The sequence below is a fragment of the Piliocolobus tephrosceles genome, chromosome 9 (assembly GCF_002776525.5).
Source record: "Piliocolobus tephrosceles isolate RC106 chromosome 9, ASM277652v3, whole genome shotgun sequence".
NCBI classification, from domain to species: Eukaryota; Metazoa; Chordata; class Mammalia; order Primates; family Cercopithecidae; genus Piliocolobus; species Piliocolobus tephrosceles.
In genome coordinates, this window is record NC_045442.1 from 118,160,879 (window position 1) to 118,183,118 (window position 22,240).

Below are 22,240 nucleotides of genomic sequence, written 5' to 3' on the forward strand. Positions count from 1 at the left end.
GTACTACTCACTCCCAACCTTGGGGAAGCGACGTTCTAATGTATCCCCCAGGGCTGAGGAGCAACTGGGAATTCACATAGGATGATACTCCGTCCCAGGAAGATACATTTTGGTATTTAGTAGAAGGGTAGTGGAGGAAGGAGTCAAACCTGCCATTCTATAGCTCTTTTGGTTCTCCAAGCCCATCTTTTAGGACTTAGCATAGCAGAGCCTCTTCACAAGGCTCTCCTTCAAAGCCATCCCCACGAGGAGGATGAGACTGGGGCCTGTGTGCCTGGCCTCCTTTGGCACAGCTCAGCCTCAGCTCAGGCTTCCTGAGGTGGCTCAGTTCCTGTGCTCCATGGGCCTACCTCAAGCCGTACCTAGACACAGCTCTGGCTGAGCGCTGGCAGAGCTGCCAGGGCTGTGAGGTGCTCAGAACACAGCCATACATTCAGTGGATTCCTGGTCGGCCAGGGACCCCAGCCAGCTGGGCCGACACTTCCTCCACAGGCCTTGCCAATGCGTTTTTTTTTTTTTCTTTTCATTTCCCTACAAAGTTAATCGTGAAACCAGAAAGCAGCTCTGTGTTTCATCTCCAGAGAGAGAGAAAAAGAGAGAGCCTTTGATCAGAGAAATGGTCACCTCTCCAGGCACCAGCTCAGGCCTGGGTTATCAATAATACATCTGTATGGAGGCCCTGCCTCCTGCAAAGGTGTGCCAGTCCCTGCCTTCCAGGCTAGGAAACAGTGTGATACCAACCTAAAACAAAGTACAAGCACTTACTAGTCCCCGTGAAGTGCTGCGTTCCCTGGGGTGATCACAGGCCAGGAGGAATACAGAGGAGAGAGACAGCGGCATTGGAGCCCTCAGGAAGCTTCCTGCAGAGAGAATTGAGCAGAATCTAGAAGGATCAGTATACTTCCTTAAATATCTGTTTTGGCTATTTTCCCTCCTAATTGTAAAATAACTGCACGATAATTACATAAAACTTAACAATATGAAAAATAAATGGCCGGGCATGGTGGCTCACGCCTCTTATCCCAGCACTTTGGGAGGCTAAGGTGAGTGATCACTTGAGGTCAGGAGTTCAAAACCAGCCTGGTCAACATGTTAAAACCCCATCTCTACTAAAAACACAAAAATTAGTCTGGAGTGGTGGCACACGCCTGTAGTCCCAGCTACTTGGGAGGCTGAGGCAGGAGAATCGCTTGAGCCCGTGGGTGGAGGTTGTAGTCAGCTGAGATCACGCCACTCTACTACAGCCTGGGTGACAGAGCAAGACTCTGTCTCAAAAAAAAAAAAAAAAAAAAATTGAAGGAAGAAAATAAAGATCATCCCTACTGCAAGTGTTTTTTGTTTTTTTTTTTAAATGCATGTATGTGCATTTTTTCTTTTGTTTTGTTTTGAGATGGAGTCTTGCTCTGTCGCCCAGGCTGGAGTGCAGTAGTGCAATCTTGGCTCACTGCAACCTCCGCTTCCCAGGTTCAAGCAATTCTCATGCCTCAGCCTCCCCAGTAGCTGGGATTACAGGCACACGCCACCACACCTGGGTAATATTTTGATCTCAGGTGATCCCCTGGCCTTGGCCTCCCAAAGTGCTGGGATTATAGACATAAGCCATCATGCCTGGCTGCAATTTTTAATAAAAACACAGATGAGTCTGTGAATATCTGTGTACATTCATACCAGTGGTTTTCAAGCTTAGATGTTCATTCCAATCACCTCAAATGTTTGTAACAAATATTGACATCCAGATCCCAGACGAGTTGAGTAAGAATCTTACAGGTTGGGTCCCAGGCATTGGTGGTTTTTGCTTTTTGTTTTGTCTGTTTTTGCTTGAGATAGGGTCTTGCTCCATTGCCCAGGCTGGAGTGCAGTGGTATAAACGACTCCCTGTTGCCTCAACCTCCCGGGCTCAAGTGATCTTCCTGCCTCAGCCTCCTGAGTAGCTGAGACTACAGGTACATGTGACCATTCCCAGTTAATTTTTTTTTTTTTTTTTTGAGACAGAGTCTGGCTCTGTTGCCCAGGCTGAAGTGAAGTGCAGTGGCATGATCTCGCCTCACTGCAAGCTCCACCTCTCAGGTTCACACCATTCTCCTGCCTCAGCCTCCTGAGTAGCTGAGACTACAGGCGCCCGCCACTATGCCTGCTAATATTTTGTATTTTTTTTTAGTAGAGACAGGGTTTCACCGTGTTAGCCAGGATGGTCTTGATCTCCTGACCTCGTGATCTACCTGCCTTGGCCTCCCAAAGTGTTAGGATTACAGGCATGAGCCACCGTGCCAGGCCTTTTTTTCTTTTACTTTTTCTTTTTTTTTTTTGAGACAGATTCTGGCTCTATCACCCAGACTGGAGTGCCATGGTGAAATCACAGCTCACTGCAACCTCTGCCCCCCAGACTCAAGTGATCCTCTGCTCCACCTCCCAAATAGCTGGGACTACAGGTGTACACCACCACGCCCAGCTAACTTTTGTATTTTCTGTAGAGACATGGTCTCACTTGGTTACCCAGGCTGGTCTTGAACTCCTGTGTGTGAGTGATCTGCCCTCCTCAGCCTCCCAAAGTGCTGGGATTACAGGTGTGAGCCACTGTGCCCAGCTAATTTTTAAATTTTTTGTAGAGACCAGGAGGGAGAGAGGGGTGGTCTCACTGTGATGCTCAGGTTGGTTTTGGATTCCTGGACTCAAGTGATCCTCCTGCTTCAGCTTCCCGTGAGCCACTGCGTCTGGCCAGTCCTCATATCCTAGAGCCGTGAGCCGTTAGGGTGGGCTTCTAACCCTCGAGTGTCATCTTCAGGAGCGGGGCTCTGGCTCACTGGGCCCAGATGCTCTTTAGGTCCCTGACGGGTCTACGTCCCAGCAATGGAGATGAGGGCAGTGGTGGACCAGTAGAGCTGGGCACCAGAGCACCACTCTCAGGCCTGGGGCAGCTCAGAAAATTGGCAGTGATTCAGGTTCTTGGGTCAAAAGGTCAGAAGCTGCTGAGCAGTGGGGAAGTATGGGGGTCGCAGCCAGACACTCAGGCCACCAGGGCACAGGCCGCCATGTTGGCAAAGCAGGCCTCAGAGGTGAAGGTGAGTTAGAGGGGGCTGGGTCCTCTGCTGTGTTACAGCGTGGGCTGCAGGGCAAAGACTTTCACTGCATTTCTTTGGGGAGAGAGAAGCCCCAGGCGACTCCCAGTTCACAGTCTCAAGCCTGAGGTGTCGGACCGTCAGCAGTCTGAGTGATGAGCTCCTTCCGGTTCCATGGGCATCCCAGTGAGTCCTGGCAGAGACCTGCCCAAGGTCCTCATCCCTGGCTGACGTCACCCCTCCATCCCTTTTCCTCCTCCTCAACCCTCCTTACCCTCTCCCTCCCCCAAAGGGTGAGGCTGTTTTTTGTCACTCAAAGAGTAAAAGAACCAATGATATTTTTACGCCCTTTCCCCAAGACCTGCCTGCATGATTCTTTTTCAGGACAATTAAATCCTATCCATTCCAGGTGATCTTCCAGGACAATGGAGACACGTACTCTCCCCTTTCATAACTAGCTTACTCTCCTCTACCCTACATTTATTATTTATTTATTTATTTATGAGATGGGGTCTCGCTCTGTCGCCCAGGTTGGAGTGCAGTGGTGCAATCTTGGCTCACTGCCACCTTTGCCACCCGGGTTCAAGCAATTCTTCTGCCTCAGCCTCCCAAGTAGTGGGATTACAGGTTTGCACCACCACACCCAGCTAACTTTTGTGTTTTTAGTAGAGACGGGGTTTCACCATGTTGGCTAGGCAGGTCTCGAACTCCTGACCTCAGGCGATCCACCTGTCTCAGTCCTCCAAAGTGCTGGGATTATAGGCGTGAACCACCACGCCCGGTCTTCAATATATTAATAACCTTTATAGCCATAACAGCACTCACCTCTTGAATTTCAACCCAGATATGGGGGATCTCATGGCGATACTCCCTGCAGTTGTACAACGTCCCGTTCTAGAAGCCTTTTTCTTTTTTTCTTTTTTTTTTTTTTTTTTTTGAGACGGAGTCTCGCTCTGTCGCCCAGGCTGGAGTGCGGTGGCTGGATCTCAGCTCACTGCAAGCTCCGCCTCCCGGGTTCCCGCCATTCTCCTGCCTCAGCCTCCCAAGTAGCTGGGACTACAGGCGCCCGCCGCCACGCCCGGCTAGTTTTTCGCATTTTTAGTAGAGACGGGGTTTCGCCGTGTTAGCCAGGATGGTCTCGATCTACTGACCTCATGATCCGCCCGCCTTGCCCTCCCAAAGTGCTGGGATTGCAGGTGTGAGCCACCGTGCAGGCCGAAGCCTTTTTCAAAGCTCCTCTCAGCGAGCACATTCTATATCCTAGTTGTGATGGGGGAGGACAAATGTTTTGTGGCCTCCCTGTGTGGCATGTGGGGGGCAATGGTGATATGCCAGCGAGTTTGCAAATTTCCCTATAGACCCAAGAAAGTCATTGGTCAAGCTGGGAACAGGACACTCGGCTTGTGACGCTGATTCAGTCTGGATGGAGACCTGGTATTTGCTAAGTGGACAGCTCCTGTCAGACCTAATCTCATGGGGGGACTTCTAGACACTGTTGTCGTGGAGATGGATCCTATTTCTGTGGCCCGAGAGGAGTATGCTATCTGGATGCTCCAGGATGCTCTGGCGCAGCACTTGAGAACTGGGTCTTTCACAGGGAAATAAGGAACCAGAAAAAAATTCAGAAATGTGGTCCTGACTCACGGGACTCTCACTTTCCACACTCATCTATGTCAACACAGTCAGCTCTGAGGGATGTCAAAGGAGTTAAAAATTTTTTTTAACTGTCACTCTCTTGTCTAACACACAAACGTTCACATCATATCTACAGCATTTCCTTATTATTGCTCCTGAGACCTGAGGAATGATGTTCATCTATATTCTCTGTGAGGCTCCTGGAGGCTGAGTTCTGACAGTCCCCTGGTTCCAAGGTCACAATTTGCCCTTTGGTACAATCCTTACTTCATCCCTACCAAATGGGGGACTCTCAGGGACATCATTAGTCCTCTGAGAATGAAGTGAAATGAAATAACACAATATATTATTTATTTATTTATTTATTTGAGACAGGGTCTTGCTTTGCTGCCCAGGCTGGAGTGCAGCGTTGCAATCATAGCTCACTGTAGCATTCACCTCCCCAGCCTCGAGTGATCCTTTCCTGTTCAGCCTCGGGAGTAGCTGGGACTACAGATGCCACCACACCTGGCTAATTTTTTTTTTTTTTTTTTGAGACGGAGATTCACTCTTGTTGGCCAGGCTGGAGTGCAACAGCGCAATCTCGGCTCACTGCAACCTTCATCTCCTGGGTTAAAGCAATTCTCCTGCCTCAGCCTGCCGAGTAACTGGGATTACAGGCATGCACCACCATGCCCAGCTAATTTTGTATTTTTAATAGAGATGGGTTTCTCCATGTTGGTCAGGCTGGTCTCGAACTCCCGACCTCAGGTGATCCATCCACCTTGGCCTCCCAAAGTGCTGGGATTCCAGGCGTGAGCCACTGTGCCTGGCCTACACCTGGTTAATTTTTACATTTTTTGTAGAGACAGGGTCTCCCTATGTTGCCTAGGCTCATCTCAAACTCCTGGGCTCAAGCATTCCTCCTACCTCAGCCTCTCACAGTGCTGAAATTATAGGCATGAGCTACCATGCCCAGCCAACTATATATTCATAATATGAGGTATATTAATGGGCTTTTGAATGTTTGTTTCAGGTTAACATTTATAAGTGGGTTGTGGCATCCTCTGTGACCTTATTTACATGAACACCTCTCCCCAAGAGTCATTTCAACTTTACGTGAGTTATGCCCTCAGTTCCTGGTAGACCAAGTGGTGTATTGAGTCAATGCCATCGTCAACACTCAACAAAGTTAAACAGGCAAAAAAGGGTTCATTCAAGACTTCATTCAAGACTCAAGTCTTCATTCAAGACTTGTGCAATCAGCCAGGCATGGTGGCTCACGCTTGTAATCCCAGCACTTAGGGAGGCCGAGGCAGGAGGATTGCTTGAGCCCAGGAGTTCGAGACCAGCCTGGGCAACATAGTGAGACCCTGTCTCTATTTTTAAAATGATAATAAAAGAGTTGTGCAATAGAGGAGAGAAGCTGGGCTCAATTCTGCTGAACCAAGGAGCTGGAGTGGTTTAAAGAGCTGCAGGGGTAGGTAATCATAGGCCACTATGTTTGCTAATTGGTCTTCACAACTCAGAGTAAGGTGTCCGCTGAATTTATGCCCTTACCTTTCCACAGAGATCAGGAGATAGGGCGCTACCTCCTTCAATGTTTATGTTTCAAAAAATGACCCCAGCCACCTGTGGTGGTGCATGCCTGTAATCCTAGCACTTTGGGAGGCCGAGGCAGCAGGATTGCTTGAGCCTAGGAGTTCAAGGCCAGCCTGGGCAACATAGGGAGAGCTTGTCTCTACAAAACATCAAAAAATTAGCAGGGTATGGTGACACATGCCTGTAGTCCCAGCTCCTCAGGAGGCTGAAGTGGGAGGATCACTTGAACCTTCTCAAGGAGGGTGAGGCTGCAGTGAGCTGTGATCACACCACTGCACGCCAACCTGGGTGATAGCGTGAGACCCCATCTCAAAAAAAAAAAAAAAAAATTATCCTTAGGTAGATCCTTGAGAAAGACATTTACTGGCTTGTGAAGCTGAAAGAAGCTGCGTATATTTCAAAGGGTCAGAGAAAGAATTTGCAATTGCAAGTTTCTTTCTTTTTTCTTTTTCTTTTTCTTCATTTTTATTTTATTTTATTTTAGACAGAGTTTTACTCTGTCCCCCAGGCTGGAGTGTGGTGGTGCAATCAGGTCTCATTGCAGCCTCGAACTTCTGGACTCAGGTGATCCTCCCACCTCAGCCTCCCGGACAGCTGGGACAATAGGCGCATGCCATCACGCCCGGCTAATTTTTAAAAAATCACTATTTTTAATAAGAGAAGAGGTCTTACTATGTTGCCCAGGCTGGTCTCAAACTTCTGAGCTCATGCAATCCTCCTTGCCTCGACCTCCCAAAGTGCTGAGACTACCCACATGAGCCACCATGCATGGCTACAATTCCAAGTTCTCTAAAGTGATTGTGACAAGAAAAGGGAGGTCAGAGGTCAACAGTTGGGAAGAAGCCTTCTAAAGTTTAGCCAGACCAGGGAGAATGGTAAGGTCATCTTGGTTATCTAAGTCAGTTCTTCACAACGCACCCCAAATTTCACTCTTCTGCTTGAGAAAGACCTTAAGCCCGGTGATACATAAACCTGCAAATTTCAGGCTCCTGGATGTGTGCTTTCTTATGACTAGCCCATTAAAATGAGCTCATAAGTGTTTTCTTTCAATGCTTTCATACCTGAGTACTTTGGTTGATGAATTCAGCAAACATTTATGAAGCATCTGGTCTGTACCAGCACCATATTAGGTATGAACAAGATGGCAACATCTCCTCAAAGAGATACCGCAACACTGAAGAAGATGGGTGAATTAATGAACATTTTAAATATGACGTGAGGCCAGGTGCGGTGGCTTATGCCTGTAATTCCAGCACTTTGGGAGGCCATGGTGGGCGCATCACCTGAGGTCAGGAGTTCGAGACTAGCCTGGCCAACATGGCAAAACCCCGTCTCTACTAATAATACAAAAATTAGCCGGGTGTGGTGGCACATACCTGTAATCACAGTTACTCACAGTTAATCCAGCTGAGGCTGGAGAATCGCTTGAACCCGGGAGGTGGAGGTTGCAGCGAGCCAAGATCCTGCCACTGCACTCCAGCCTGGGCAACAGTGGGAGATTCCATCTAAAATAAATAAATAAATAAATAATAAATAAATAAATAAATATAATGTGAGAGTTCCTCAAAATAGTAAATAGAGTTACACATGACCCAGGAATTCCACTTGTAGATATCTACTCTAGAAATGAAAATATCGGCCGGGCGCGGTGGCTCAAGCCTGTAATCCCAGCACTTTGGGAGGCCGAGACAGGAGGATCACAAGGTCAGGAGATCGAGACCATCCTGGCTAACACGGTGAAACCCCGTCTCTACTAAAAAATACAAAAAACTAGCCGGGCGATTTGGCGGGCGCCTGTAGTCCCAGCTACTTGGGAGGCTGAGGCAGGAGAATGGCGTAAACCTAGGAGGCGGAGCTTGCAGTGAGCTGAGATCCAGCCACTGCACTCCAGCCTAGGCGGCAGAGCGAGACTCAGTCTCAAAAAAAAAAAAAAAAAGAAATGAAAATATCTACTGTAGATGTGAAAACATACGTCCACACAAATACTTGTACACAAATGTGCACATCAGCATTATCCATGATCGACAAAGGACAGAAACAACCCAAAGTCTGTCACCTGATGAATGGATAAACATGTGGTATATCCATACAATGGAGTATTGTTCAGCCATGAAAAGGGATGAGGACGCTGGGCGCGGTGGCTCACACCTATAATTCCAGCACTTGGGAGGCTGAGGTGGGTGGATCACCTGAGGTCAGGAGTCCCAGCTACTTGGGAGGCTGAGGCACAAGAATTGCTTGAGCCCCGGAGGCAGAAGTTGCAGTGAGCCGAGATAGTGCCACTGCACTGCCGCTTGGGCTACAGAGTGAGACTCCATCTCAAAAAAAAAAAAAATTCTCAGAGACAGGGTTTCACCATGTTGTCCAGTCTAGTCTGATGCCTGACCTCAAGCAAAACCTTTGTTTTTGTATTTTTAATAGAGACAGGGTTTCACCACGTTGGCCAGGCTGGTCTCGAACTCCTGACCTCAGGTGATCTGCCCGCCTCAGCCTCCCAAAGTGCTGGGATTCCAGGCGTGAGGCACTGCAGGAAGGTGATTGACTCTTGGTCTTGCTGTCTTTAAAGGGCTCTGGGACGCGTGGCCCCAGGGGTTTGTGTTTGGCTTGGCAGTGAGCATCAGCTGGGAGCAGTGCATCAGGTTAGCTGTTCTCTGGTCGCTGTCGGCATGACCCGCACGTCTGTGTGTGGCCCTGATGGGTGTTCCAGTCATTATGGGTCCTCCTTGCCTGACATTTGGATCAAAACTCCCCCATTGATCCCCTCTTCCTCCTCGCCCCCACCCATGCTTCAACCCTGAGGACCAGGGCCCTAACGTCCCTGGAGCAGGTGCCAGGACCTCCTTGACACAGCCCTTGGTCTCTGGAACCCTGACTGTTAGGGTGAGCCTTTCCAGCAGCAGATCCCCAGACACGGACAATGGAAAGACCACTCCAAGACCGTCTCAGCCAGGGCCCTAACTACAAGCTCTGCTTCTGGAGACATTTGCCAGGTGCCAAAATCATCTCCGGTGCTCCGTCCAGGAGCAGCCAATAGAGAGGGCAGCCCGGCCCCCTTCTCCTCTCCCCCAGTGGCATCCCAGCCTCCTGCCTCTCTCTTCCCTCCCCCCTCCTCCCTCTCGCCTGGGCTGCCTGCCTCAGAAGTAAGGACCTGGGAGGGTGCAGGACGCCTGGTCTGCCCTGTAGGTCCTGGACGGAGCCCCCACCTCTGCAAAGATGACTTGGAGACAGGCCCTCCTGCTGTCTTGCTTCTCCGCCGTGGTGCTCCTGTCTAGTGAGTATGGGAGGGTCAAGGCGGAGGGTGTTAGTTACATGGTAAGGGAGACTTGCCATGCACAGGTAAGGCTGCTCACGAGAAGCAGGTAAAAAGGGGTATGCTAGGCCGGGCGCGGTGGCTCAAGCCTGTAATCCCAGCACTTTGGGAGGCTGAGACGGGTGGATCACGAGGTCAGGAGATCGAGACCATCCTGGCTAACACGGTGAAACCCCGTCTCTACTAAAAATACAAAAAAAACTAGCCGGGCGAAGTGGCGGGCGCCTGTAGTCCCAGCTACTCCGGAGGCTGAGGCAGGAGAATGGCGTGAACCCGGGAGGCGGAGCTTGCAGTGAGCTGAGATCTGGCCACTGCACTCCAGCCCCGGCGACAGAGCGAGACTCCGTCTCAAAAAAAAAAAAAAGAAAAAAAAAGGGGGTATGCTTATTGTTAAGGGGTGTGTGTGGATGTGTGTGTGTCGGTGTGTGTGTGTGTGTGCAGAACACAATATAATACAGAAAAAAAAATAGTAAAGAAAGAAACAAAATAGAAAGAAAACTCCAGCTAACTTGCTTGGTGGGTTCCTGGGGAGACTGGCTCTGCAGCTGGTATGTGAGACACCACGGGCCCGCTGCCAGGGCCTGGCAGGAAGCTTAGCCTGGAAAGCAGGATGGGGGGCTCAGCTCAGGGTCTGGGCTCCCCTCTGACGCTGCAGCCTCACTCTGTGCCCTTGTCCTGCAGCGCTGAGAGAGGGAACCGGTGCATCTGTGGGCACCACGCAGGCGGCGGAAGAAGAGGCGAGTGAAGGTGAGTGCAGGGGCCACCCACGGGGCAGGGCAGGTGCAGCCAGTGAAGCAGCAGCCCCGGCACCCCCATGCTGCTGGTAACAGGCCTCTCCTGGGTTTCAGATGCAAAACAGAAGATTTTCATGCAGGAATCAGATGCCTCGAATTTCCTCAAGAGGCGCAGCAAGCGGTCCCCCAAGCCCCGAGATGAGGTCAATGGTAAGGATGCTGGAGGGACCCCCCATCACCACCTCTGCTTGCACGTCCCGGCTCCTCCTCTCCCACAGTCAGCCAGGCGGTAGGATGCAGCCAGACACCAAGGGCTCACCCCAGGTCCTCGGCTTTCAAAGGGACTGCAGCTCTGAATGAGAAATTACACCCTATTTCCTGACCGTAGGTCGTATATTGGATTGAATACTTTGTCAGGGTAAGGCGGCCCCACCTCTGCAAAGATACTCGGAGACAGGTCCTCTTGCCCCGCTTCTTGGCTATGTTAAATTACTACATTAAATGCACCTAGCAGGGATAAAATGCATTCGATTTCAGAAAGGTGTAGGGAGGGAAATCTATGTTCCGGTCTGGAGGAGCTCCACACATCAGTGTGGGCTTTGTGAGTACTGGCACAGCACACCCTCTGTGTAAAAGCAACAGCTTCGCACAAGGGGAAGGCACAGGACACTGGGTGCTGAGAAATGTGGGTTTGGGGACAGCTGTGCTGCTAAGTGGCCTTGGCTACTTCCTCCCTCTGGTCCTAATTTCCTTATTTACAAGCCTCTGAAAGAGCTGTGTTCGACCAGCAGAGTTTTATTTTAAGTTTTCATTTTCAGTGCACTGGGGTGAGCCTGTCTGCCGCACAGCCTGCTGCTGTAGGGCCTGTGGAGTCCCGGCTTCAGGGTCCTCATGCCCTTGACCTGTCAACCCCTGAGGGCATTTGAGTTTCTACTCCTGAATCTGCTTCTTCCAAGACGCTGAGCTCAGACCCTACCGCCCAAGTCTCTGGCTTGAGTCTTTCCTCCTCGTGCCTGTGCGTGAATGAACTCTTTGTATTCTTCACGGCACTCAGCAAGGTGATTTGCTTGGTAAAAATAACAGGACTGTTTTCAAATGATGGGAAGAACAGAGATAGAAATGCTTGGAGATGAAATTTCTTTAAAAAAAAAAATTTGATAAGCATAACAATGCTAGGAAAACCTCCAGGCCTCATACAACTTGATATTTAAAAGTTGGTCAATGTCAAGAAGCACTGAAAGGTTGGGAGGGAGGCTGGACTGTTCTTGATCAAAATTGGAGAAGGAATCTTCTGACAGACTTCCAGGAGAAACAGGCATGATTTTAGGCCAGGCAAATAGCTTCTGTCCTCTTTTTTTTTTGAGATGGAGTCTCACTGTCACCCAGGCTGGAGTGCAATGGCAGGATCTTGGCTCATTGCAACCTCCACCTCCCAGCTTCGGGTAATACTCCTGCCTCAGCCTCCCATGTAGCTGGGATTACAGGCACTTGCCACCACGCCTGGCTAATTTTTGTATTTTTGTAGAGACAGAATTTTGCCTTGATGGCCAGGCTGGTCTCGAACTCCTGACCTCAGGTGACCCACCTGCTTCGGCCTCCTAAAGTGCTGAGATTACAGGCATGAGCCACCGCGCACAGCCTCTTCTATCCCCTTAAGCTGACTGCAAACAATGAACTACACCATTTAGCCTGAAGTTCCTTACCTGGGACAGAAGCTCGGTGTGTCTATTAGTCGTGGGAGGTGCAGGACAGCCTGGTGAACACCCAGATGTGTGAACGCCTCTGTTGTCACCAGGTCAACTCCTGTGAATGGCAGGAGGGCAGTGCCCAGCGATCCCTCAGGTTGGATAAAGGGCAGGTGACAGACACTTCAATCAACTTGAATTTGGAACCAGGAGACAGGCATCTCACATCTCTACGCCTCCGGGATAAAGGCGAAGGTTACTTTAGGGTGAAAAGAGAGCGTGATGAATGCACGTTCTTGAGAAGGAACGTACACAATGCACAGAATGACGCATAGTATAAAATTACTATCTTGTCCTGAGGATTATATTGTTACTCTTCATAACCTCAAAGCTCCAGTTTGTGGCACCTCTGAAAAGGCCACTTGGGAAGATTGTTTCCTGTCCTGAGTACACAGGGGACAGAGAATGCTTCTTTAGGAATTGGCAGTGACTTACTAAGTACCCGCTTGTAAACCCTAAGTCCCCGCACCTCCCACAACGGCTTTCTGGCACTTGGAGCAACATCAGGACCCACGGCGGGTGGGAAGAGGGAAGTTGGGCCGGCAGTGGCGTGTGGGAGCCTGGTGTCCTCGCTCTCCCCCAACCTGCTGTGTGACCTGTGTTCGGTCATGCATGTCTCTGAGCCCGAATCTCCTCTGAGAAAAGTGTGGATGCCGAGTGAGAGGTGGGGCATGGGTATGCTTGGGATAACCAACCCCTCCTGACAGACTCAAGTTTCTCGCAACTAAGTAGGTAACGGCAGACGTTTGGGAAGAAACATTCCAGACGTCTGGAGTCTGCACTAGGCCCAGTTCACAGTTAACTTGATTTTTAATCTGAGTTAACTTAAATAATAAAAAAGTAACAGAAATAACTAGTATTTCTATAATTCATTAATTAATGTAAGCGTCTTACTTTCAAGGAGGATTTGAGATGGTTTCTGTCTGTTTGTTTGTTTGTTTATTTATTTTGAGACAGAGTCTTGCTCTGTCGCTCAGGCTGGAGTGCAGTGGCGCGATCTCAACCTCCACTTCCCGGGTTCAAGCAATTCCCCTGCCTCAGCCTCCCAAGTAGCTGGGATTATAGGCGCCTGCCACCATACCCAGCTAATTTTTGTGTTTTTAGTAGAGATGGGGTTTCGCCATGTTGGCCAGGCTGGCCTTGAACTCCTGACCTCAAGGGATCCGCCCGCCTTGGCCAGTCAAAGTGCTGTGATTACAGGCATGAGCCACCGCGCCTGGCCTGAGATGGCTTCCAATATTATCATTTTGCAAAGACTTGTTGTTTCTCCCAGCACCTCTGTCATGTGGGTAGGGGGATAGGGAACCATGACTTTCCCCAGTTTCTCTGCTTCCTTCATCACCCCCCAGCCTCCTCTTGCACATCAGAGTTGATGGGGCAAAAAACCAGTACCTCCATCTGCCCCATTTGGTGTGAGGGGAATCCCACTGTGAGACTGTGAGGTGTGCTGAGGGACCGGTTCTTCCTGCCCCAGACGTGGCCTCCCTGGCCTCTTGGGTTTCTGCAGTTGAAGCTCGTGTTGGGGGAAATACCTTGGAAGTAGAGACCTTTACATCGTTTCCTCCAGACAACCGGGACTTTCTATTCCAACAGCTGTAATGCTTGGTAAAACTTGTCTTATATCTTTCTCCTTAGTGAACTATAGGTCTCTTAAGCAGAGGGAAGGGTTTTGTTTATTTATTTTTTGAGGCAGGGTCTCGTTCTGTTGCCTGGGGTAGAGTGCAGCAGCATGATCATAGCTCACTGCGGCCTTGAACTCCTGGCCTCCAGCAACCCTCCTGCTTTAGCCTCCTGCTTTAGCCTCCCTGGTAGCTAAGCTCACAGGCGTGAGCCACCATACTTGGCTGGAGGGATGGAATCTTTCTTACTTGGCTTTTTAATTCCAGTGCTTAGCCTACATCCTGGCTGTGGTATTTGAAAATGTTGCATGGCTGTGACATGAAGTTGGATCATTCCTTTACGGAATTCATTTCTCATCATAGGATTTGTGGTTTCCTAGTGGCCTGGTATACTTGGATACACCACCAACTTTATCAGCAGAGCTAAATCATTTTACTCTTTGGGGCCTCTATCTTCTCACCTGCAAATGAGGCAGCTGGATCCGACAATCACCTTCAAGTTTTAAAGTCTATGTCAGGAGTAAATAATTTCAGGGAAGTCTCCAACCACAATCCCCCACAAACCACTCACCCCCCAACCAGATGTGACTTCTCAGATGAACTGTGTTCCCCTAAGTGTGTGCCCCTAAATGTCCTCATTCCTGGGGGGCAACTCTTGCTTCTTTTCCTTTCACAGCGGAAAACAGGCAGAAGCTTCGGGCTGATGAGCTGCGGAGAGAATATTACGAGGAACAAAGGAATGAATTTGAGAACTTTGTGGAGGAACAAAACGATGGTAAGAGCTCTTCAGCCAGTGTCTTTGGGGAGGTGGAGCTTTGGGGAGAAATCACATGGTTTGTTTTCTCTTCTTCTACCCAACGTTTTCTGTGTGTGTGTTTTTTTGAGACAGAGTCTTGCTCTGTTGCCCAGGTTGGAGTGCAGTGGCGCGATCTTGGCTCACTGCAACCTCCACCTCCCAAGTTCAAGCGATTCTCCTGCCTCAGTCTCCAGAGTAGCTGGGATTACAGACGCCCCCAGCTCATTTTTGTATATTTAGTAAAGACAGGGTTTCTCCATGTTGGCCAGGCTGGTATTGAACTTTTAATTGGAGGAGGGAGGAAAGGGAAGGTCTACTTTCAATTCATATCCACGAGAGCCTTGAAAAAAAGGGAGGGTCAGGCGCAGTGGCTCGTGCCTGTTATCCTAGCACTTTGGGAGGCCGAGGCAGGTGGATCATCTGAGGTCAGGAGTTTGAGACCAGCCTGGCCAACATAGCGAAACCCCATCTCTACTAAAAATACAAAAATTAGCTGGGCGTAGTGGCATGTGCCTGTAATCCCAGCTACTCCACAGATTGAGGCAGGAGAATCACTTGAATTCAGGGGCAGAGGTTGCAGTAAGCCAGGATTGTGCCACTTCACTCCAGCCTGGGCAACAAGAGCGAAACTCCATCCCCCCCCAAAAAAAAGAAGGGAGAAAAATGGCTACACAGAACTTGAGAAGGTGTGGAAGGGGACAGAATACCCTTATTCCCATTGGCTTGGGGACTGTGGGGATGGGGCAACTGTTTGCTGACTGTGAGGATATAAAACTCCTTTCCCTCCCTCCTCCTACTTGGGCATCACCGTGCCGGTCTGTGTTCTCCGTCTAAGCACGAGAACTTAGGCTTCAGTTCCTTGGTAGGATCATATTGCGCAGAGTCCAAACTCACTCACAGGTGCCTTATATCCACGTCAATGTCCTGGCTCCGGGTCCTTCTCCGTCCTGGAAAATCAAGGCCTTCATTGACCTATTCAATGTACTCAGCATCTTTACTTACTGGCAGAAGCAAACCAGGAAAACTGAACTCAGAAAACACCTTGCCTTCTACCCTCTCACCCCACCCCCAGCATCAACATCTACAGCCCATCTTCAGGCTCCAACTCATCCAAAAACATCAGATTCCCTGAAATTTTTTGTACGGTTTTCTTGTGGCTTCATGCTTCTCCTATTTGTATCCTCGTCGCTAAGCCTTGGTCTTTTGCTTACTAGCAAAAAATAAAGAGTAGGAAAGGCCCAGGGAGGCCAAGAGTTTTCGGGGGCTGAGGCGGGCGGATCACTTGAGGTCAGGAGTTTGAGATTACCCTGGCCAACATGGCGAAACCCCGTCTCTACTAAAAATACAAAAAAATTAGCCAGGCGTGGTGGTGCACACCTGTAGTCTGAGCTACTCAGGAGGCTGAGGCAGGCGAATTGCTTGAAACTTGGAGGTGGAGGTTGCAGTAAGCTGAGATCACACCACTGCACTCCAGCCTGGGCAACAGAGCCAGACTCTGTCTCAAAGGAAAAAAGGCCCAGAGAGACCAGTGTCTTTGGCCAGGCAATCTGCACACTTCATTCCTGCCCTCAACCCCTCAGTAGACAGGGTTCCTGTCTGCTCTCAGAAAGTGCTGGCTGCACCACGGCTCAGTGGAGGATGGTACGGCTGGGGACACGGGTAGAGGACGCCCCGCCTTTGAGCCACAGCCTCCCATGGGGTGGAATTTAATTTTGCGGTCTATGAAGTACCCTCAAGGGTCACCCACACCAACCATCCTTAGGACCATTTAATGGGGATCTGACCAGTATACTAGAGAATATGTGTGTGTGTGTTTATTTCTTTTCCTTTTTTTTTTTTTTTTTTCTTAATGGGGACGGCGTCTTGTTCTGTCGCCCAGGCTGGAGTGCAGTGGCATGATCTCGGCTCACCACAAACTCCACCTCCGAGTTCAAGAGGTTCTCCTGTCTCAGCCTTCCGAGTAGCTGGGATTACAGGTGTACACCACTACGCCCAGCTAATTTTTTGTATTTTGGGTAGAGACAGGGATTTACCATATTGGCCAGGCTGGTCAGGAACTCCTGACCTCAAGTAATCTGCCCATGTCAGTCTCCCAAAGTGCTGGGATTATAGGCGTGGGCCACTGCACCTAGCCCTGTTTATTTATTTATTTATTTGTTTATTTGGTCTTTCTCCAAATTTCAAGATAGTAATACTCCTGAGGAAAATCACCTGGTACTTCCTGGGTGCACGTGAACTTGGACGTGAGGCCCCAGTTTAGGTCGCCTTTGTTGGAGAGTCACCTTTTTCAGTTCTCCTGGCTGTTTGCTCTGATGGACTGGGGAGGCAGCACCCTTGGAAGGCATCTCCTAGTGAAATGCAAATCACCCCTGGTCGAGTGCTACCGGCTGTGCCCATTGCCCTGCAGGTGGCACCTGGCTGAGCCCTGCAAACAGATGTTGGGCTTGGATCCTGGCAAATCAAACTTCCTTAGGAACGTACTGGGAAAACTTCAGGCTGTGACAGCTTGGAAGCACACACTTCTGCTAGCGATGTGTTTATCTTGGTGGGCAGCTTGGGGAGAAGCATTTAAAAGTTGAGAATGTGGCCTTCAAAATTCCTTCAGTGTGATTTGGACTCATACTATTAAAATAGTATTCTATTTTGAGCAGTTTTAAATGTTTTAGGTCCAAAACTCCAGCATTTCGATGGAAAAACGTTCCCTGTTTTCCCTTTCATGATGAATGTGGGATGCAGGGTTGGGCGCCTGCAGGTCCTCTTACCAGAGAGGGAGACAGGAGGCCTTAGGTCTTGCCCACGCAGATGGAGAAAACACAGGCCTCTGGAGAATGCAGTTCCAGAAGCTGTTGTCCTGGAGCCCTTGCTCTGCCAGGCACTGTAAGGGGCCACCTAATCCTCACAACCTGCCTCTGAGACAGGTCTTGTAATTTCCAGCTCATGGTTTCAAAAATTGAGGCTCAGGCTGGGCACCATGGCTCACACCTGTAATCCCAGCGCTTTGGGAGGCCAAAGTGGGAGCATCACTTGAAGCCAGGAGTTCAAGACCAGCCTGAGCAGCTAAGCGAGGCCCTGTCTCTACAAAAGAAAAAAAAAATTTCAATTAAAAAACATAAGCTGGGCATGGTGGCATGTGCCTGTAGTCCCCGCTACTCTGGAGGCTGAGGCAGGAGGATGGCTTTAACCCAGGAGTTTGAGACCAGCCTAAGCAACATAGACACCGTCTTACCAAAAATGAGAAAATTAGCTGGGCTGGTGGCATGTGCCTGTAGTCACAGCTACTTGGGTGGCTGAGAGAGGATCACTTGATCTTGGGGAGTTCAAGGCTAGAGTGACTATGATCATGCCACTGCACTCCAGCCTGGGCAACACAGCAAGACTCCATCTCAAACAAACAAACAAAACCCACATTAAAAATAAAAAACTGAGGCTTAGAAAGGATACATGAATACCCAAGGAGACGTAGGTAGTAGATAGCCCTAGCATTAGAACCCCAAGGCTTATTTGTCAGCAAAGCTCCTATTCTTGTAAATCAAGGATGAGCAAATACACAGAGGTCTTGGAGAGCTTCTTTGATCCAGGAATTGGCCCCTGGATGGAGTGAGTGAGAAAGACAAAGCAGAGTAGCCCTCAGGGGGTCTCCCCAGAGATCCATCAAGGCAGGGGTCACAAGGTGGAGCAGGCCTGGCCTCCTGAGGACGAGTTTTGGAAAAGGTGGAAATCATTTCAATCTTCTCTCCTCTCCCTTGCCTTTGGCTCACAGTATTGCACAGGGTCCTGCTTGCCTGAAACCATCCCTGGGGTGGTGCTCAAGGCATCTGACTTCTAAGCCCTACCCTGAAGTCCCTGACATACCTGTCAGTCAGGACCCTGGTTTCAGCTAGCTGCCTTATCTAACCGAGTCACCTACTTTTTTTTTTTTTTTTTTTTTTTGACAGAATCTCGCTCTGTCACCCAGGGAGGAGTGCAGTGGTGCGGTCTCAGCTCACTGCAACCTCCACCTCCCAGGTTCAAGTGATTCTCCTGACTCAGCCTCCCGAGTAGCAGGGATTACAGGCCACCACGCCCTGCTAATTTTTGTATTTTTAGTAGAGACAGCGTTTCACCATGTTGGCCAGGCTGGTCTTGAACTCCTGACTTGAGGTGATCTGCCCGCCTTGGCCTTCCACAGTGCTGGGATTACAGGCATGAGCCCCTGCGCCCGCTCCCAAGTCACCTATCCTAAGGGTTACTGACAGCAGTTAGATATTTGACATCTCCCCAAAGTACTTACTTCATAAAAGGGATGCCCACCAGGCACCACGTCTCAAGCCTGTAGTCCCAGGACTTTGGGAGGCTAAGGTGTTCAGCCCTGGCAACATGATGAGACCCTGTCTCTATTAAAAATTAGCTGGGCATGGTGGTGCACGCCTATAGTCTCAGCAACTTGGGAGGCTGAGGCTGAAGAATCACTGGAACCCAGGAGGCTGCAGTGAGCTATGATTGCGCCACTGCACTTCTTCTGCTTGGGCAATAGAATGAGAACTTGTCTCAGAAACAAAAACAACAAAAAAAGGAATGCTGAATCAACTTCTACGTCAAAACCGCACTCTCAGGGTTGGCAAAGAGTAGCTGGTCTACTGGGCTTGAGAAATGTCCGAAAGAGCTGAAGATGAACACACAAAGCTCTGGCCTGGGCCTGGCTCTGTGAGCTCCAGGCTGCCCCTGGGCTATCAAGTACCTAATGGGATTTTCAGCACCAAGGGGAGCACCAGCTCTGTGCCCACATAGGAAGGAAACACTCCTGGCAGCTGTGGTGCCTTAACATGCCCTGCTCACTGGGCCCTGCACCCAACTGGGCCAAGGTGAGACTAGGCCTGAGCACGCAGCTCTCACGGGTGCTAAAGACCAAAGCATCATTCTCATTCCTCATGAGGACTTCCCATCCTTCCAACATCTTTGACAAATGCATTTTAAAAATGTGGTAAAATACACATAACATAAAACTTGCCATTTAAACTCTTTCTTTCTCTTTCTTTCTTTCTTTCTCTCTCTCTCTCTCTCTTTCTTTCTTGCTAATTTTTGTATTTTTTAGTAGACACGGGGTTTCACCATGTTGGCCAGATTAGTCTCAAATTCCTGACCTCAGGTTATCTGCCGGCCTCGGCCTCGTAAAGTGCTGGGATTACAGGCATGAGCCACCCCACCCAGCCACTCCCAGCACTTTGGGAGGCTCAGGCAGGAGGATTGCTTGAGACTAGGAGTTGGAGACCAGCCTGGACAACACAGTGAAATTCCATCTCTACAAAAAAATTAAAAAATTAGCCAGGCATGGTGGCACAGGAGGCTGAAGTGGGAGGATCGCCTGAGCCCTGAGAGGTTGAGGCCATGGTGAGTCATGATCATGCCACTGCACTCCAGCCTGGGTGACAGACTGAGACGCTATCCCAAAACAAAACAAGAAAGAAAGAAAAAAAAGGAAAATTAATTCAGAACAATGTGGAGGAAAAAACTCCAAGTCTACAATGATTTCCTTCATGTTTTCAAGGCATGTTTTGTAGTCCCTTATTTTTCTTACATGCCCTTCCAATAGTCCATTCCTGCTACTATGCTGTTACTTTTTCATCCTGTGTCTTGGTTGTTACGTCTTTGAAACAGGGTTGCATAAGCCTCTGCCCTCCTATACTGGCTGTGCAGGCAGAAGAGCCTGAGATGCCCAGCCCTGGTCTCCACCTGCCTGTGACCTTTGCCCATCTGGGCCTGACCTATGTACGGGGCCTGCCAGCTCACATGCTCTGGATCCCCACCAGCCCTGGCCTTCTCTCACCAGGCTCACAAGCACTCTCAGTGCAGGTCACCACAGGGCAGGGGTTTGGCTGATGGCTACTGGGCTCAGTGGCGGGTCAGAGTCCCCCTGTCCTAACAGGTGGCTTTGTCTTTCCTCTCCAGAGCAGGAAGAGAGGAGCCGGGAGGCTGTGGAGCAGTGGCGCCAGTGGCACTATGACGGCCTGCACCCATCCTATCTCTACAATCGCCACCACATCTGATCCCGTCCTGAAGCCAGCCAAGAAGATGAAGCTTGTAGCACACATTGGCATCCCCGTGTTCCAGCAATCTTTCCCATGCAAACTGGCCCGTCAGAGGGTCTCGGCCTGGGGTCTGCAGTGGCCAGCAGCCCTGGAAAAGACACATGCCTTTCCTTCCAGTGTATGAAAGTGCCCTGACTTTCACCTCTTTGCAGACCATTTTGAGGTGAGCAACTGCCTGCAGGGCCTCCTAGCACCAAACCTACAGTGGCTTCCCCTGGCCTCGTTCCCAAGCAAAAGAATCACAGTCAAGAATCACATATTTGCTTATGGCTTACAAATAAAAACGCTGAATCAACCATGTGTATTATCTTCTCAAATCTCCAGCCGAGGGGTGTCATGCTGTCTCCCCTGAGCGACGATGTGATTCTCGCTGAATTGGGTGTTTGAAAGCTTGAACTTGAGCAGCATTGCTCACTCTTCTCAATATGTCTCATATGCCACTGAATATGCTAGAGTTGACTCACCCAGTCCTCTATCAGTGTCATCGATTTCTGGACATGAAATGCTGGGTTATCATTTTTTTTTTTTTGAGACAGGGTCTCACTCTGTCACCCAGGCTGCAGTGCAGTGGCAAGATCATGGCTCACTGCAGCCCCGACCTTCCAGGCTTAGGTGATCCTCCCACTTCATTCTCCCAAGTATCTGGGACTACAGGCACGTACCACCATGCCCAGCTAGTTTTTGTATTTTCAGGAGAGACGGGGTTTTGCCATGTTGTCCAGGCTGATCTTGAACACTTGAGCTCAAGCAATCCACTCGGCCGGGCGCGGTGGCTCAAGCCTGTAATCCCAGCACTTCGGGAGGCCGAGACGGGCGGATCATGAGGTCAGGAGATCGAGACCATCCTGGCTAACACGGTGAAACCCCGTCTCTACTAAAAATACAAAAAAAAAAAAAACTAGCCGGGTGAGGTGGCGGCGCCTGTAGTCCCAACTACTTGGGAGGCTGAGGCAGGAGAACGGCGTGAACCCGGGAGGCGGAGCTTGCAGTGAGCTGAGATCCGGCCACTGCACTCCAGCCTGGGTGACAGAGCGAGACTCCGTCTCAAAAAAAAAAAAAAAAAAAGCAATCCACTCACCTTGGCCTTCCAAAGTGCTGGATTACAGGCGAGCCACTGCACCCAGACGACTTCTACATATTTTAAACTGGCTAAATCGAATTTCTCTTTGAAGAGGTTGTGTGCTTCCTATCGCTGGGCATCTTTGCCGATCCTTTCTGAAAGCAAATAAATTAAGACCAGAAAAGTCCCGGGTAGGGGACGGGGGGGTGGGGATATTTGAAATATACACTATTCATGGTGTCTTTTCAGACAGCAAATCTCGCCTCCAGCTCCATTAAATCTAACCAAGTTAGACTTAACCAGGTGCCTAGTGCAGACCCTAGCTATGTGATCATGTACTTCCCCACCCACCCCAATGCCTTCGGGCTTGGCTAAACAGAAAGGCTGTTTAGGAACCCGCAGCTCTCCACAAACCTCCTTGAAAGTGTCACGTAGCTTTCAGTAAAGCAATGTTCTAGCAGTGGAAGAGACAGGTATAACAGAAAAACTCTAAGGCCAGGTGTGGTGGGTCATACCTGTAATCCCGGTGCTTTGGGAAGCTGAGGCAGGAGGATTGCTTGAGGCCAGGAGTTTGAGGGTGCAGTGAGCTATGACCAGGCCACTGCACTCCAGCCTGTCGGACAGTGAGACCTTATCTAA

General features: G+C 49.8%; 1 protein-coding gene across 4 annotated transcripts; it reads left to right on the forward strand.

Annotated features, from left to right (window-relative positions):
• The first annotated feature begins 9,370 nt into the window (after window positions 1-9,370).
• Window positions 9,371-20,837, forward strand: UCMA (upper zone of growth plate and cartilage matrix associated). 4 transcript variants are annotated; one of them, XM_023223315.2, is made up of 5 exons: window positions 9,371-9,543; window positions 10,264-10,329; window positions 10,431-10,526; window positions 14,357-14,455; window positions 20,402-20,837. In XM_023223315.2, exons 1-5 carry the CDS (start codon window positions 9,486-9,488, stop codon window positions 20,497-20,499), a joined length of 417 nt encoding a protein of 138 aa, XP_023079083.1. In that variant the 5' UTR covers window positions 9,371-9,485; the 3' UTR covers window positions 20,500-20,837. The 4 variants fall into 4 exon arrangements, 3 of the variants coding, with proteins under 3 accessions (XP_023079083.1, XP_023079084.1, XP_023079085.1); XM_023223316.2 differs by lacking the exon at window positions 10,431-10,526; XM_023223317.2 differs by lacking the exons at window positions 10,264-10,329; window positions 10,431-10,526.
• Window positions 20,838-22,240: the final 1,403 nt, after the last annotated feature.